This window comes from Dipteris shenzhenensis, chromosome 9, assembly GCF_047967505.1.
Source record: "Dipteris shenzhenensis isolate YYH24624 ecotype China chromosome 9, Dip_SZ_1.0, whole genome shotgun sequence".
NCBI lineage: Eukaryota > Viridiplantae > Streptophyta > Polypodiopsida > Gleicheniales > Dipteridaceae > Dipteris > Dipteris shenzhenensis.
In genome coordinates, this window is record NC_141604.1 from 178,727 (window position 1) to 195,927 (window position 17,201).

Sequence of the window (17,201 nt, forward strand, 5' to 3'; positions counted from 1 at the left end):
CACCATGTACAAGATGCTAGAGTACTATATGCTTATTGGAGGCATGAAGCAATATCAAATATGCATAAGTCCATGTGCATCACCATTGATGGAATGGACGAAAACACCACAACTTTTCCAAGGTTCAAGCACACTCCACCTTCACTAGAGGGTAAACGTGGACTAAAGACGCACTTGTGTGAAGTATTGGTACATGGACAGTGATTGTTTTGTGATTTGTGGTTTGATGCTTTGCATGAACATGACACTAATCAAGTGGAAAATTCCAACGTGAAGGCAATTTGAAAAGTGAGAGATGCTTGTGGATATTTACCTCCCATATTAAGAATACAGGCTGACAATTTTGTTGGAGAGAGAATAAGAATAGATACATACTTGCTTTGTGTTCCATGTTGGTTGATTTGAAATTTTTCGATGAAGTGGAAATGGGTTTTCTTCTTGTAGGCCACACATATGAGGATATATATAAAAAATTTAGTGTTATTCCTAGAGAGTTGAAGTCCCGGAATGTGTTAACTATGGGGGACATGAAAGATCAAATTGGGAAGAAAATTGGTGGGGGTAGACAAGAAGAGCCTGAAGTAGCTCTCTTGGATAGGATGGTAGATTGGAGGAGCTTCATAGAGCCACATTTGAAGAAAGGAGATGATTCTCTAGTGGGCCACATGAATCCACATTATTTTAGATTCAAATTACATGAAAATACTCCAATAATGCAATGGAGAGACTACTCAATGGATGGAGATGATCTATGGAGTAATCCATATGCTTGTTGCAAAAAATACCAACATTAGAGGAAAGCAAATTTGTTCTTGCAAAAAACAAATCACTTGATATTGATGAAATGAAAGGCCTTGAAGCATTCATCAATCACGTTAAAAGTATCACACAAAAATATCTGGAGTAGTCCAAAAAGAATGATAAGATAATCAAGTCAAGCGAGTTGCTTGTTAATTATTTGAAAGAACAAGAGCACTTGCTGAGCATTGAGTATTGTGATTTGTTTTGGCCACAACTATGTGGCACTGTAGGGTCTTCAATTGCTAGATGCACGACAACCATAGTCATGGAAGAAGCTCAACAACTACTTATGCCTTGCAAATTTTGTGGACAAAAGGGTGATAAGCCTTTGCCAGAGTTTATACCATCTCATGAAATCCAAGAAGGTAATTTCATTGCGGTTTTGGCAACAAATGACGAAGAAGAGACAAATAACCAAGGTGGACTGATTTGGGTAGCAAAGGTTGTTTAGATATCCAAGGATGAAGAGGGAACAACCACTAGATTCATAGCTTTGTGTTATGAACCAAAACCCTCTAAAGGTCTACCAAAAATGTTTACACTGAAAGAGCCTTACAATGGTTGTTTGCTAAAGAAATGAGAATGGGTTCCCAACAACGACATCTTAGCTAAAATAGAAGTGAGTAGCATTATTGATTGCTAGAGGTCGAGGATGTGAAGTCAAAAAAAGAAGCATGGATACAATGTGGAAAAATGTATGACAATTCCTAACATCAGTCGCAAACATATCAAGCACCATTTACATAGGCTTGATGCGCATCAAGAAGATTCAGAGAATCCACTACAAGGGATCGGGCTCATACCTGCGCTGCTAGCCGCGTAAAATGACTTGTGAAAAAAAAGTAGCGGGCCCATGTATGATCTCGGCCACAGACATGCGTGTAAAAGCGCGTGTATGAGCCACCACAAATGCGCTTATACACGGGTCTATACACGCATTTTACTAGTGTTGTTGCGCCAATACACGTGTTCTTAATAGAGCTCTTGCACGTATACACACATTTTTGACAAACTTTACGTGCATATACACGTGAACAGAGAGCAAAAATAAAAAATCCATAGAGTGCTATTTGGTGCCTGAATGCTATTCCAGCATTACAGCACCAAATAGCACTCTCTAAAATTTTTTTTAGGTGCATGGCACCATCCATAGAGAACATTTTGTGCATTGTCAAGACACGAATCAAGAACGTCACGAATACAAACATTATCAATACACGATTCAAGACAAACATGAATGCAATACTATCAAAATTTGAGGTGTGCTAAAATAAATCGATGGATCAATCAATCACATCCACAATACGGATGTGATACTATGAGTTTGAGTACTACTCAGACTCAGATGATGACGAGCCACTCCCTCCAGTATGAGATGTGCTCACATTGGTATACATGTCCGATGTGTAGTGTGGAGCAGGAGAAGCGGCGGCGGAGGCAGGTGGATCTTCAGCGGCAGGAGCATCAGCAGGTGCAGCAGCTTGTGCATGTTCAAGTAAGATATCATATATAAGTATATATATATGTAATTTAAATTTTAATAAACCTAAATCATTCGTTTAGATTTTTCAAGTACCTGTCGACTGATAACACACTGGCTAGTATTTGGATAGATATTGCACACTTTGATTGCCTATTTGTTTCTCATGCTTTGCATGATGTATTTCTGCCATGAGCATTAGTCATGGAGTATTTTTCAGTCTTTCCATTGGAAGAAAACGATTTGTAGAAATCGTGAATTCTTGCAGGTAAATCGCAACCTTGAACAGAATCAATCAAGAGAGCATTTTTTACGTGCCAAAAGAAATAATCAAATTTTGGTATACGCGTTTGTAATACGTCCCTGGCTTCTGAAGAGGGCCCATGTGTCACGTCTGCTATGCCGTCGAGCATATGCAGTCTCATGGGCTGTGTGCTTCCTCCCCATAACCCATCGCTGTAACATAATCAACACAATTTGTAAGATTAAAACAATCATACAATCAATTAATTAAGTAAAAAATCAAATAAGGTGACAAGATACTTACAAACTTTGTCTCCCACGACTTGACGCCTCCAGATCCGAAATGTGAAGACCCAATGGTCTCCATCTGGATGCGTCGTGCCCCCACATGTTGCTTGCTCTTCACGCCACCCTCTGCTCGTTTCTTTACCTCCTTCCACTCACGTTTGTGGGCAGTGGTAGGTTTCTCCATGGGATAGCCACCCGCCTCTTGATTTGCTCGATCATCATACGCGAGTTTCTTAAGGTGAGATCTTTTATTACTTAAGATCTCCCTTATTCGCGTCCTTCCCCATACATCCGAGAATGTCGCATGTGGGGGATTGGGGTACCGACTGTGTATAGCCTCTATCACCTCTCCAACTAATCAACTATTTTGATCTTTAAATTTAATAAAACAACTTCTTCATAAATTTGACACTACCCCACGCATGTAGTCCATTACCTCTTTCCCCCTTGCATCCATCACTATCCCACCCCTATCTGTCACATCATAGTATATTTCTGCCTCCAGCTCTCTCACCTCCTCCTCATCCTCACTGTCTCCTCTAACTCCTCTCCCACCGCGTGCTTTACCACTTCCCCCTCCAAAGCACCCGACGCATCCTCCACTCCCACTCTCCCTATTGCAGTGTCTACTCTGCTCTGTACTGCGGGTGGAGTCACGACTGGGGGATTGTGCACGTGACACAATTTGTGATGGTGGCTGTGAGGGAGTACGTGATGGTGGTTGTGAGCCCTGACGTGACGGTGCTTGGGAGGGGGTGCGTGAGTGTGTCTGGGAAGGGGTATGTCTCCTCGATGGGTGTGGGAGAGGAGAAGCATGCCGTCTCGCTGGACTCACAGGCACAGATGACAGTGGAGTGACATTGGCATTTGGGAAGGGGGGTGACCATACCAGGGAATCTAGGAGGGGGATGGGCATACATATACTCTATCAGCTCTACTCTGCTCTGTACTACGGGTGGAGTCAGGATTGGGGGATTGTGCACGTGACACAGTTCGTGACGGTGGCTGTGAGGGAGTACGTGATGGTGGCTGTGAGCCCTAACTGACGGTGCTTGGGAGGGGGTGCGTGAGTGTGTCTGGGAAGGGTTATGTCTCCTCGATGGGCGTGAGAGAGGAGAAGCATGCCATCTCGCTGGACTCGCTGGCACAGCAGACGACAGTGGAGTGACATTGGCACTCAGGAAGTGGGGTGACCATACCAGGGAATCTAGGAGGAGGATGGTCATACATATACTCTATCAGCTCTACTGGGCCAGGTTGGTGCCCAAAATGAGCTAGCATCTCTGCAAACCAAATGCCGTACGCAAATGGATCGGATGAAGAACTTGGATCCATGAAGAATTTGCACACAAAAAAAACATAGCATCTAATCTCATTGATTCATTTACTTTTACTTACTTCCTTACCTTCTCCCCTTACCTTCTATTTCCCTCTTCCTTACCTCCTTCTCTTACTTCTTACTTTCTCTTCCCCTTACTCCCTTACCTTCTCCCCTTACCTTCTCTTCCCCTCTTACTTCTTTCCTTCTCTTCCTTACCTCCTCCTCTTACTTCTTACCTTCTCTTCCCCTCTTACTTCCTACCTTCTCTTCCTTACCTTCTCTTCCCCTCTTACTTCTTACCTTCTCTTTTCCTTACTCCCTTACCTTCTCTTCCCCTCTTCTTCCTACCTTCTCTTCCTTCTCTTCCCCTCTTACTTCCTATCTTCTCTTCTCTTTCTTTCTCCCCTTAGCTTCCCCTTAGCTTCTCTTCTTTATCTTCCCTTACCTTCCCCTTTCTTTCCTTACCTCCTCTACCTTTCTCCTTTTATAACGAATCTACTGTGCAACTAACAAAGAACAAAAATGAAATCAAAATCAAAACATGTGCAGGCAAGAAGCAAAAAACGAAGACAGAAACTAATGCATAGTCGCGTGTATGCACCTATCAAGGAACGCGTGTATGCATCTGTCAAAAAATGCGTGTATATCCGCATGAACAGACTATGTAGACAGACTACACGCACAAATACACGCGCTGCTACATGTGACCTGCCAATCACATTTTGAGAAAAATTGCCGACCACCGACAAACATCCTTAAAACATCACCCCAAACTGACATTCTTGTATGCAAAAGTACACAAATGATTACTCAAAGTGCAGAGAAAGAAAGAGGACAAAGGAGAGAGACAATTTCATGAGAAAAAGAGACATTTGCATAAAGAAAAGGAAGGAAAGAGACAAGACAAAGGACAAACTGACTCACCTCTGGAAAAGTGAGTCTTCTTTTTGGCCTTTGTGCTGAGGTTTCCTTCACCCATGTGATCTTCCTTGCACTTGCCTTTCGTTGTCTGTTGGATGATAGAAGATTTGGCGGTGACGAAGAAGAGGAAAGAAGTGAAAATGAAAGGTATTTGGGGTAGGCAGCGGGTTTTGTTTTAGGTTTGACACAGACCATCGCGGGTAAAAGCGTGTGTATCTTCGTGTGTATAGAAGATAGATGCGTGTATACACGCGTTTTTACACAGCATAGTCACGTGTGTACATGCATTTTCACACAGCGTAGCCGCACTGGTACATGCAATTTCACACAGTCTAACTGCGCCCATACACATGATACAGAGTCTTTTTAAACTTCAATTAAAAAATTGATTATGATTTTGTGTTTATTGTTTTGTATACAGGATGTCATCAAACTCCTCAAGCAGTTCTGGTGAGGATGAGACAATGCGTCACCATAATCGCGATATGTGGTTGGCACAAAGAATCAAGTGTATGTGTAATCGATGTCAAGGATGCATTGTACGAGCACGTCGAATTATCTTGAATCACATCTCCATGTATGAAGAATGGAATCAAACAGGTTTAGAGGTGAGTAGATGTAAATTGATAGTATCCAAATGACTCATGGTGTCCAAATTAATGGAGTTGTAATATATATACTCTAATTGGAGCATGATGCAGTATCACACCCTAACATGGTGGCTTACGCTCGGCGTGAGCATGCGAAGCGTCTACGAGATTATGCTGGAGCTTCGGGATCTATTGTCAGAGATGAGTGGGAAAAGGAAGACAATAGCCCTGCGCCCCACGAAGTCGTGGAAGAGGAAGTGTTTGATGATATGGTGCGGCATCTTTTTAGGGATGATCCCAAAGGTATGGACGACGATGATATAGAACAAGAGCATCTTTACAAGGCTTCGTCGACACCGGTATTTGAAGGGTGCACATTCTCTATTTTACATGCTTCACTTGAACTACTAAATTTATAGACATTTTATGGATGGGGAGCAATGCAAGTCCATTATTGAAGTAAGCATTCTAATTTGAATAAGTGGTTAAGGGTTTCGCAATGAATAAAACTCAATATGTTTTAATCGTTAATTGATGATATGGAATGCAGGCTATTATCAAATATGCTTCCAAAGGGGAATAGACTACCCACCTCAAGAGACATAGCGAGGCGCTATGTGACATCTCTTGGAGGATTGGATTATGATCGCATACATGCATGTGTCAATGATTGCGTTCTCTTTCATGGGACGCATAAGGAGGCTCGACATTGTCCCACTTGTGGTGAAGCAAGGTATAGAACAGATGTGAAGATTTTTGATGTACCTCGTAAAGTCTTGCAACAATTTCCTATAATTCCTCGCATCAAACACATGTTCAAGTGCAAATCCATAGCTGATGATCTCATGTCATGGCATTCGTCACATCGATTGGATGATGGCATGTGGAGAATTCCCGCAGACACTCCTGCTTGGAAGCATATTGAAGATGAGTGGCCCAGCTTTAAAACAGAGCCCAGAAACTTGAGACTTGGCCTAGGTATGGATGGAATGAATCCATTTGGTTTGAAAAGTACCGCACACAATGTGTGGCCAGTTGTATTGGTGAATTACAACCTTCCATCATCAATGGCGATCAAGAAGGGACATCTTATGTTATCCCTTCTAATTTCAGAGAAACATAAAGTAAAGCACATGGATGTTTACCTCAAACCATTGATTGATGAGTTGGAGGAACTATGGAGAGGTGTTGTAGTGGTGGATGTTAGTAGGCCTCCCTCCTCTTAACACTTCGACTCGAAAGCAGAGTGTATGTAGACAATGCATGACTTTCCAGGATACAGCGATTGTTCTGGTAAGAATTCAAATCACCTCTCTACTCTAATACTATTGGTTGTATTTATTATAACTATTGACTTTATTATTCTAACTTTTATTTATATTTTAATAGGTTTGAAAACATCGGGTAAGCATGCATGTCCTTTTTGTGGCCCTTCATTAGTACATGAGTATGATGATGGTTTATGTAAGATCGTATTTGATAATCATCATCGATTTCTCCCATCAGATCATCCTAAATATGTTGCTAGTACGAGTAACCTTCCTCCACAAATACTTCGTGCAAAAGATTGGAAGCGCATTTGGGAGTCTACAAATGTTCTTCCTCCAGATGGCTTGAATAAGCACAGTAATGTTTTTCAATCTTGTTTTGTGTAGTCTCTAATTGGATTAAAGATCACATAGAGCAATCTTGTTCGGCATCTCTTGTGTAGGTACTCCATTTTTTTCAGGCCACCATATTGGACCCATCTTAAGATCAACCATCTTCTTGATCCCATGCACATCTTCAAGAATGTGGCATTTGGTATTTGGGAACATGTTACTGGTAAACGAGACAATGTCAGCATACGGGAGGACTTGCGCGTCGCAGGACGGATGCGTCAAGCTTGGCCACGAGAGGAGGATGGGCACGTTTGTCTTCCATGTGCACCATGGATTATATCAAAGCAGGAGGAGAAGCAGGTAAAGCAGGCCATCACTACTTTGCGTACTCCCATTGGATGCATGAGATCATTGAAGGGAGCCTTCACAACCACTAAGAAAAGAGGTGTTGAGCAACTATACGGGTTGAAGTCCCACGATTGGCACAAGATGCTCCAAGTAAGTGTTTTCCAAGTCTTGTACGTTGAAATTAAATTTTGTAATGCCATCAACCATATATACATGTGCTCTTATGTGTGCAGTTCATACTACCGACTAGCATCGACCATTGTGCAAACAAGAGTTTGAAAAAATGTATTTATAAGATGGGTGAGCTTGTGAGGTATGTAAAACCCTTGTCAAATCACCCTTCATTATACCTTGCACTTTGATTTGATAGTTTTTCAAAATGACGTGCATGAGGTATAACATACTATTCATTTGTTTTTCAGATATGTTAGCTCCAAAGTAATTGATCTAGCCACGTTGGATGATGCGCTCGTTATGGCAGTGGAGGTGGTTTGTTTGATAGAGGAAACTTTTCCGCGAACCATTCTCACAAGCCAACTACATCTCATTGTGCATTTGGTGGACAAAATTGCTTTATGCGGCACTGTGCATGCACATTGGATGTTCTTTCTAGAGCGCTTCATGAAGACCTTAAAAGACTTTGTGAGACAAAGTGCAAGGCTCGAAGGAAGCATGGCTGAGGGTTGGTTGATACAAGAATCTCTTGTATATATTTTAGAATTTCTTGGTCAAGTGGACAACTCTTTGCCGCGACTATGGAGCAATGAAGAGGACTTGAGGATGACCTCTATTGTGCCTCAAGGAAAAGGACAGAGTAAAGTAATTGACAAAGCATTGATTGATGATCTTAATTTCACTTGCATCCTTAATAGTGATGTGATGAGCAGATGGGTTACAAGATATGAGGATGCAAAGACAAGAAGGCAAGCAGAAGGAGCTCTCTTTCGGAGGCAACATGGCTCTCGTAAGGCATACCCTAAGCATCTAGCAACAGAGCAGAGAGAGACGAGGGGCTGCATATCACGGCAGAAGAATGGGAGTATGCGCGAGGATGCATGTTAAAGGTACATGGAACTAACGTTTTACATTAGTTGTAAGTGATTTTCTTTTAATATTTATTCACATTGCTTACACAAATATTGCTTCTATTTTGGTCCAGTGCACTATGTGCACTGCTATACGGTGTGAAGGAAAGCATTTTCAAACACAAAGAATTGATGATAAGAGGAATACACAAGATTGCGGTGTCATTAGTAGCTTTGAGGGAGCCAATGGAAAAGTGGATGATTATTGTGGCACAATCCAAGACATATTTAGGCTTGACTTTCGTCGCTTCTTTGTGTATGTTTTGGATGTAAAATGGCAAATGAACGTGGTGGAAAAAGGACCTAATGCAACGATAAAACGCCATGAAAGTGGCTATGTAACTTTGACTCTACAAAGTTTTGGCAAACAAAGAAAGATAGGCTCATATTGCCACAACAATGTGAGCAGGTATGCAATATTTTTTTATCAATGTGTTTTATGTACATATATATCTAAGCTCACGTACCCCTTGACTTTTGATATGCTAATTAACTGCAATATGTATATTTGAGTAGGTTATCTATCGACCAATGGTGCATGACACTAAATGGTGGCATGTCATCCCTGTTGCACCACGTTCCAAAGTGATGTACAATACATTCACTGATATGGAGCATATGGAGGATGTAGCAGGCCGCAATGAAGATGATGTCGAACATGCCAATGAAGATGTTGTGATCGATGATCAAGAAATAAGAGATCCTCATGATAATGAGGATGAGCGTGCCATTTCTCATGATCATGAGGATGACCCTACCATTGATGATGATGGTGATGTTGATGAGGATGATCGGGGCATCGGTACCATTATCAATGGACAGAATATCGACAGTGGAATAAATTAAATCATAGCCTTACAAATTGATCAAATGGATATTGATGTTGATCGTTTGGCAAGGATGGATCTCATTGAAGATGAGATCGAATCCTAACCAATCCATCATTGTATCATTCTAAATTGATGACAATTCTCTTGTATATGTTGTCTTTTAAGTATCATCTCATGATTTGTTTTTGAATATAAATTGTTGTAAATGCATTTAGTGGGATTGTGTAATGATATATACTGTAATGCACTATGAGATGGTTTAAAGAAGATGGTTTATTTAAAATAAAGGTATGGGATTTTTCTTAAAGAAATGATTTTCTCTGCTATTGCGTATTTAATAACACGTGTATATTTACATCTATAACACAAGTTTTATGCGTATATACATGCTTTGATATACGCATTTTTAAAAGCAGATATACATGCAAAATTAGATGCACATATACACGCGCCCAATACTATCATATACATGCGCAACCATACACGTGCCCGTAACTTATCGCGTGTATGCAACGTGTGTATGGTAGCATTGTCTTGTAGTGATTTTAGAATTAGATGACTTCGAAAGAGATTCAGAGGCATAGAAGAAAGTAATTTGTTTCAACAAGGGTGTATCTCTACGCCACCATTGTGTGTTGATATCAACAACTCTTGCATCGTGCCAACTGTGTCGTACTCTCTTAATAATGAATCAAATATTTTAATAATATCATTTTTAAATTCATGTTATGTTTTGGTAATAATAGGAGTTTTTTAAATCTTACCAAGAAACTAATCATTTCCTCACCAAACTATCAGTTGGAAAAAGAAGAAATAAACATAGCATGTCCAAGTTTCCTTTTTAAACACATCTTTCACTACAAATACCGTAAAGTAGTCATGTTTTCAATCAAAGAAGATAAAAATTAAAAGTAACTTAATTTTCATGCCAAATTTTTATTTTTTGTGTGTTTTTTACTTGGATATACACTTACACTTATTTGAACAAGTTTGGAAAAAAGTCCAAAACAATATATAAAGTCTCAAATTTCTCGATAGTGTGTTTGAAGCTTCTCTATACCCAAGGCCTTTGCGAAAATATTAGCCACATGCTCCTCGGTGCTAACATATACAAGATCAACCTCTCTAGCTAGAACCTTCTCTCTCACAAAGTGATAATGCACCTCAATGTGCTTCATTCTAGCATGATAGACTGGGTTATTAGCAAGCATAATGCTGCTAATGTTGTCACAATAAATGACATCTCCACCATATATTGATTGGTCTAAATCAACATGTAGCTTTTGTAACCAAGCTACCTCACATGCAGCCATAGCTGCACCCTTGTACTCGGCCTCTGTGCTTGACAAGGCAATTGCTGGCTGCTTCTTGCTGATCCAACTAATGGTAGCACTCCCAAGGAAAAACATAAATTCGCTAGTATATCTCCTATTGGAGATACTACTAGCCCAGTCAGCATTTGTGTACCCATGTACCTGTATGGGGTACTCAACCTCATTAAAAAGTCCATACTACAAAGTGGACTTCACATATCTCAACATGCACCTAGATGCATCCAAATGTGGCTTCCTCAACACCTGCATAAACTAACTCACCAACCCCACATCATAGCTCGAATCCGGTTTGGTGATAGTCATGTATATCAAATTGCCAACTATGCATTTGTACACAATGACACCTTTAAGAAGCTCCCCTCTTTTTGGACTGAGCTTCACATTCCGCTCCAATGGAATAGAGATGCGCTTACAACCTATCATCCCAAAGCCATACTGCCTATACAACAGTTATATCCCACAACAGTTATATCCCACTAGGGTATCTAATAACTTCAATGCCCAAGAAGTAGCGCAGCCCTCCTAAATCCTTCATTTCATATTTTTGCTTCAAAAGTAGCTTCACTTCATCAATTTCTACGTCACTATCACCTATAACAATTAATTCATCCACATAGATGACTATGAGCACAATCCCTCTATCTATTATTTTCACATAAAGTCTCGGGGGGGTCACTCGTCATATGTAACCCTATCACGTGAGTTCAACAGATGGGTTTTTATTAATTCAATTACTTACATATTTATATATACATAAGGAAGTAATTTAATACCCAAAGGTTAATATACAGAAGGGTGTTTTATATTGAAAATTTTCTAGAAGCTTGCAACATGTGACATGGATATTTGCGTAGAGTGGCTTATGTCATGGGACATTTTGAAATGCTATTACTAGCATTTTCCTTTTGAAATGAGTAAGCGCTCCTATTGCATTTTCTTAAGTTCTAGAGAATTCTAAAAACCTTTTCTCTTTATTTCTCTTTTTGGCCTTTGCATTAGGATGAGGTTAGGATACTATGCTTTCTTGAATTCTAGAGAATTCTAAAAACCTTTTCTCTCTTTATTGCTCTTTTTGGCCTTTGCATTAGGATGAGATTATGATGCTATGATTTTCTCTCTTTATTACTCTTTTTTGGCCTTTTCATTAGGATGAGATTAGGATGCTATGAGGATGCTATGCTTTCTTGCATACATTGATCTCTAATCTTGATGAACACCATTAATTTTGAATTTATTTTTTGAAATTTTTTTATCCCGTCACTCTCTTTTTTTTTCTTTCTATCCACAGAGGGATTGCATTGAATCAATGGTGGAGGACTATTTTTGAAGTTGATGCCTCTTATACTTGATTTTCTTTGGTTCTACTCAGTCTATTTAGCACTGCCTTTGTAAAGATCCTTCAGGCTCTCAAACAATTGATCTATTATTTAAAAAGGATAAATAGTGGAGAGCCACTTCTATAATTAAATCCATCGGATAAAACCTGTGAGAGTAAAGAAGTAAGGTATTTATTTTGAGATAGCCCTATTCAAAAGGATTCTCCCACTTGGGAAAATATAGTATCCATATAGCAACAAGGGATCAAAGCAAAAGGAAAAATTTTCATTGAGTGAGAATCCCATTATGCTTGAGGGTTTCTCACGCACTTGTGCCTAGAGTTGTAGATTAGCAAGTACCATGAGCATCACTACCAGTGACAGTTTGAACTAGAATATGGTAAACATGATCAATTCAAAGTAAATGAAAGAATAAAACTATTTCTAGGTTAGGAGAACATAAGCCCTTGTGTCTGATACATTGAGAGCTAAAGAAGGCTCTTATATATGGTATCTTCAAAGATTAAAGAAGACCCTTTCTAGCTTCTTAGACCATATCTTTTCTTGAGGTATTATATATGCTACACAATGCCTAGAAATGGCATCTTGTTGTTTGCGGCATATGCTACAAGCTATAAAGGTGCAATCTTATCTTGATCTTATCTTGATCTTGCCAAATCTTGCTAAATCTTGCTGCCAAAATTTAATGGCCCTTAATGGGCCTCCGCTTTTGAAATCCCCTCCTAATCTTGTTCCATCTTCCTCGCCATCTCCTTCTCCCCCATCCTCCACGATCCTCTCTTGCTAAAGCAAGACTCTCTCCACCTCTTCCTCTTCAAACGCTGATGTGGATCTGTCAAAGGCCGCCCCTTCCTTGAGCATGCAACGCTTTACATCTATAAGCCAGGCGAGGCACTGCTGCATGTTTTTCCAATAAAGGTTTTCCATCATTGGCCTATTCTAATTGCTTTTGATAACTCTAACTTTGATGCTTCTCTCATCTGCGCTAGGCAAACCATAAACGGAAAAGAGACAGCAAGATAGAACATGAGATAAGGGCTGATCAACTAGAACTTGAAGACGATCAGTCTTCTCAGATGGTGATGCGGATTTTGACGGAAGTATGATCATTAATTTTCGTCGTACTCTTTGACGTACTTCCTGAGTTTTGGACGGAAGTATGTTTTGCAATCTTGAGTTTGATTTCATATTGTGTTCAAGCAGGTGGAATCCCGTCATCTTTTTCGAACCTCTCGCTTTCCAGCTTGGATCTTTCCGACAATGCGCTCAGCGGCTCCATTCCGGCGGACCTTGGCAACGCCCTCTGCCACGGAACTCTCAATCTAGCAGACAACCAGCTTACCGGAGCTTTCCCTTCCTCTCTCTGGGAGCTCACTACAGTCTCCCTCTCTCGCAATCGTTTGACTGCGCTACCACGGATTAGCATGAACGTGAACAAGCGATCAGAACAAGCAAGCAGACCGGCAACCCATTCATCCAGGTACTCGCTCTCTTCGATCCTCTCATTTGGTGCTTTCATCAGGACTTTATAGATTATGGGCCATTCTCTGGCACCCTTAATTCCTCCTCACTTTGGCAACTTCACTACCCTGCACGCTCTGGATCTCTGCTGTGTGAAGTTTTGCGTGAGTTCATGCTTGTTTTCTGGCATCGCTATAGGCAATAACAACAGCAATATGTTGCAATAGGCATGTGCTTGTAATAGGGATATTTGATTCAAATGTTTGCGATGAATTACAGAGCTCATGCGAGTTACTCTCAGTCCCCTTGTCACGTAGGCACATCACTTGCCTGGCTTTTCATAGGAAGCTCTAAGTTATTACAAAGTTTGCTATGAAGAACTCTAGGTTGCCGAGACACTAGCATGGCAACCTTTCTCTAGGTCATTCTTGCTTTGCGCTTGCTACATAACATCAAAATATGGTAGCATTGAAGAGCTGTAGGATAACGTGGTTACTACCATCCCTTTACGGTTTATTGGAGACTTGATATTAGACCACTCTGCTCACGATGTAATTTTTGTGGGCACCCTTCCCTTTAGAAGGTTCTGTTCTTCATGCTCCCAGCTTGGCTTCGGTTGTTCTCTCTTCGCTTGCCTGACTCCTGCTGACTCCTTGTCTGGTTGAGCTGCTCTCAGGGCGTGAGGATAATCTCCATCGTATTTTGTTCGTCATTTGCTCAAGGTGCTAAGAAGCCGCTGAGCTAGAAGTGGGGATTGTCAAGCTCATGGGACCCTCTCCTCTCGAACGTTGAACTCGTGAACACCAAACTCTGAATCCCGTTCAAGCCCTCCCTTCAGCATGCCCTCGTTTACCATGCCCTCCCTGTCAGACGTCAGAGAATTCGAAATGTTTGACAAAGCAATATGTAACTGTTAAAAGAAGAACTTAAGAATAAAACAATGACAATCTTGCTAGTATCCAGCCCATTAAAAGTTAGTGAAGGTTGATGATTTGTGACCCACGATACAAATGAGTGACAGAGAGTAGAAAGGGGCATACATGAACGGGGAAGATCTAGCGCATTTTGTAACAACCACTGACTCTCCGGAAGCTTTGAACACAACACCATCATTGTAGTAAAATAACACTTGACTGTATTGTCATCAAAAAATGCAATGCAAGGAGACTTGTAATATTTTAAGCTCATGAAATAAATACAAAAAATTACGAATAGTTGAAAATAAAGTAGATTGTATTTGATGGTCGGACCTTCTCCAGCTTCAGCTTCGGATGTTGTCCAACTTCACCTTCAGTGACACTAGGATGATCTTTGCATTGCCTAGCACAACTTTTACTTCTTTCTCCTGTGTGGTAGGCTGCGACCACCATTTGTGCGCTTGAAATCCCTATGTAGTGAAAGTGAATCTCTCCAACAGTGGGGCGAGAGATAATTTTGGAAGAGGCATTAGGTTTTGGTGACTCTCTCCAACTATGATTACGATGACTAGTGCAGTGAGTGCATCTGCTGTTACCTCCAGTAGTGAATCCATTTTGGGAGGGACAACAGGATTTGATAATGTCTCCGACAATGGTGAGAGAGAATTTTGCAATCCGCCAGCACTTCAAGACCAGTGTGGTGACCACGACAACAATAGGCACTTCGTTGGTATCCATGCAACTTGGGTTGCTCATCCATAGCTTAGGATTCCTCATTTACCTTACTCCTTCCCCTTTACCTTACATAAGCTCTCTAATAAGTTTGTTCATAAAGCACTGCATCTCGAAAAGGCAATTTTGGGAATGACTCAACTCGAGTTTATAGCTTGCCTTCTACTGAGAGGAATTCTATTAATTGTCCCTTGGATTTGTGCAGGTCACCAAGGAGACTCTCTGTTCACTTTGTGCCTGGTTAGCAATCCAAAATCAAAACTATAATTGAAATAAAGGTATGATAGCTTTTCTTTCTCTGCTCAATAACCCATTCGTTGGCAAATTTTCGATAAGTTGATAAGCTTTTTTTGGGGGGGGGGGTTTCTTCTTCACGTATGTTCGATGTAGTGTCGTCTTTTCATATAGTATGTCAATGTCATAACTTCTTTATTCTTGATATTACATGACTATTAGATATCGATGTAGTGTCGTATATAGCCTTTCAACATAATACGTCGATCATCTAATTTGTAATGTAATATTTGAGTCAATTACTTGGGCCATGCATTTGCATGGTGCTTATCTTTCCGCATTGGATCGTATTACTCGATTATATGTGCGGTTAAGTAAGTAAGTCTGCATTTCGACATTTGGTTGTAATATTCAACCTTTGATGTCGCTACAAGGACTCCTTCTCATTGTTTTGAAACTAGCTCGACACTTGGTCGTATCATTCGACTGTATGTGTCGTCTCTCAACCTTAGAAGAGTAATAGAATTCAACACTTTGTCGTTTATTCGACTTTCGGTATTGTTTCTTAGATATATAATTTATAAAATAAGTAGGCTTCAACACTAGGTCGTTTATTCGGCTTTCAGTGTTGTCGTAGCTTATTTCATAAAACAAATGTTTAAACTTCGACACATGGTCATTTATTTGGCTTTCAGTGTCGTTGTAGGTTATCAGTGTTGTATGATAGTTTCGGCTTCAACACTTGGTCGTTTATTCGACTTTTGATGTTGTTGTCCTCTTTGGAAATATTTTGTGTAGAATATAGGGGACCATCGCATAAATGCTAGTGTGTAGAGGTTGTAAACTTTCCAATAAATATACATTTGAGATTCATGCTCATACATCTAAGGTAACAATGCTAGAGCCAATGATATTTGTGTCTTTCATTAATGCCTATCCATGGGGTCTTTGAAAGCTACTTATGTATAAGGATTCTAAGTTGAATCTTATCTTTAATCAATTGTGGGTCATCAACCATTGGATATTATTTGAAATACTCTTCCAATGTTGATTATCTAGTGTCTAACACACACTTCTCCACACACTCAAATGGTAGGCCCATGTAAGCATGATGCAAATTTCATAAGAATGGAGTTCGTTGTGTTCTTTATTGTAATTAACTTTGTGTTCATTGATTATTTAAAATATGAATATATTTTAGATTCTCTCTCAATACTTGGTTTTTTCATGCATGTTTTGCCAGAAATCCTTTTGTGAAAAGATGCAAGCAGAGCAAAGGAAAAATTGGCTCAAAGTCATTAGGCGGCATCTTTGTATAGGGATAAGTAAGATGAGCAAGGAGCAAATAACAGACATAACTAGCAATGCAATACGGATAGAGTGTTTCTACAATGAGGTCATAGCCAACACAATGGGAGAGACGTTGCCCAAGAGTGAAATGAATGAAGGTGGAGTACGTCACATGATCAATAGCATCATAGGAAATATGAAGTGCAGAAGACTTGCGAGATGACGTGCCTCCTAATATTGACATGGAAAAATTAGGTTTTTGGGATTTTAAGTGGAAAGAGGAGAAGGGTAGAAGCAAGAGGGCAAAAGACATAGATTCACATTTCACTATTTCGAAGAGAGTGCGATATGAGCAATCAAAACATTCATGTGATCCAACTTCTAAGGC

The 17,201-nt window shown here is 40.2% G+C and overlaps 1 protein-coding gene and 3 pseudogenes across 1 annotated transcript; 3 read left to right on the top strand and 1 right to left on the bottom strand.

Annotated features, from left to right (window-relative positions):
- Positions 1–2,132: 2,132 nt before the first annotated feature.
- On the bottom strand, positions 2,133–3,269 carry LOC147898029 (uncharacterized). Its single transcript, XM_087378747.1, has 3 exons — positions 2,829–3,269; positions 2,626–2,737; positions 2,133–2,296 (listed from the first exon to the last, which is right to left on the bottom strand). The coding sequence occupies exons 1-3, from the start codon at positions 2,994–2,996 to the stop codon at positions 2,133–2,135; spliced, it is 444 nt and encodes a 147-aa protein (XP_087234873.1). The 5' UTR covers positions 2,997–3,269.
- Positions 3,270–5,476: 2,207 nt separating this feature from the next.
- LOC147898030 (uncharacterized) lies at positions 5,477–6,610 on the top strand (annotated as a pseudogene).
- A 101-nt stretch (positions 6,611–6,711) lies between these two features.
- LOC147898031 (uncharacterized) lies at positions 6,712–7,355 on the top strand (annotated as a pseudogene).
- Positions 7,356–7,419: 64 nt separating this feature from the next.
- On the top strand, positions 7,420–9,611 carry LOC147898032 (uncharacterized; annotated as a pseudogene).
- Positions 9,612–17,201: the final 7,590 nt, after the last annotated feature.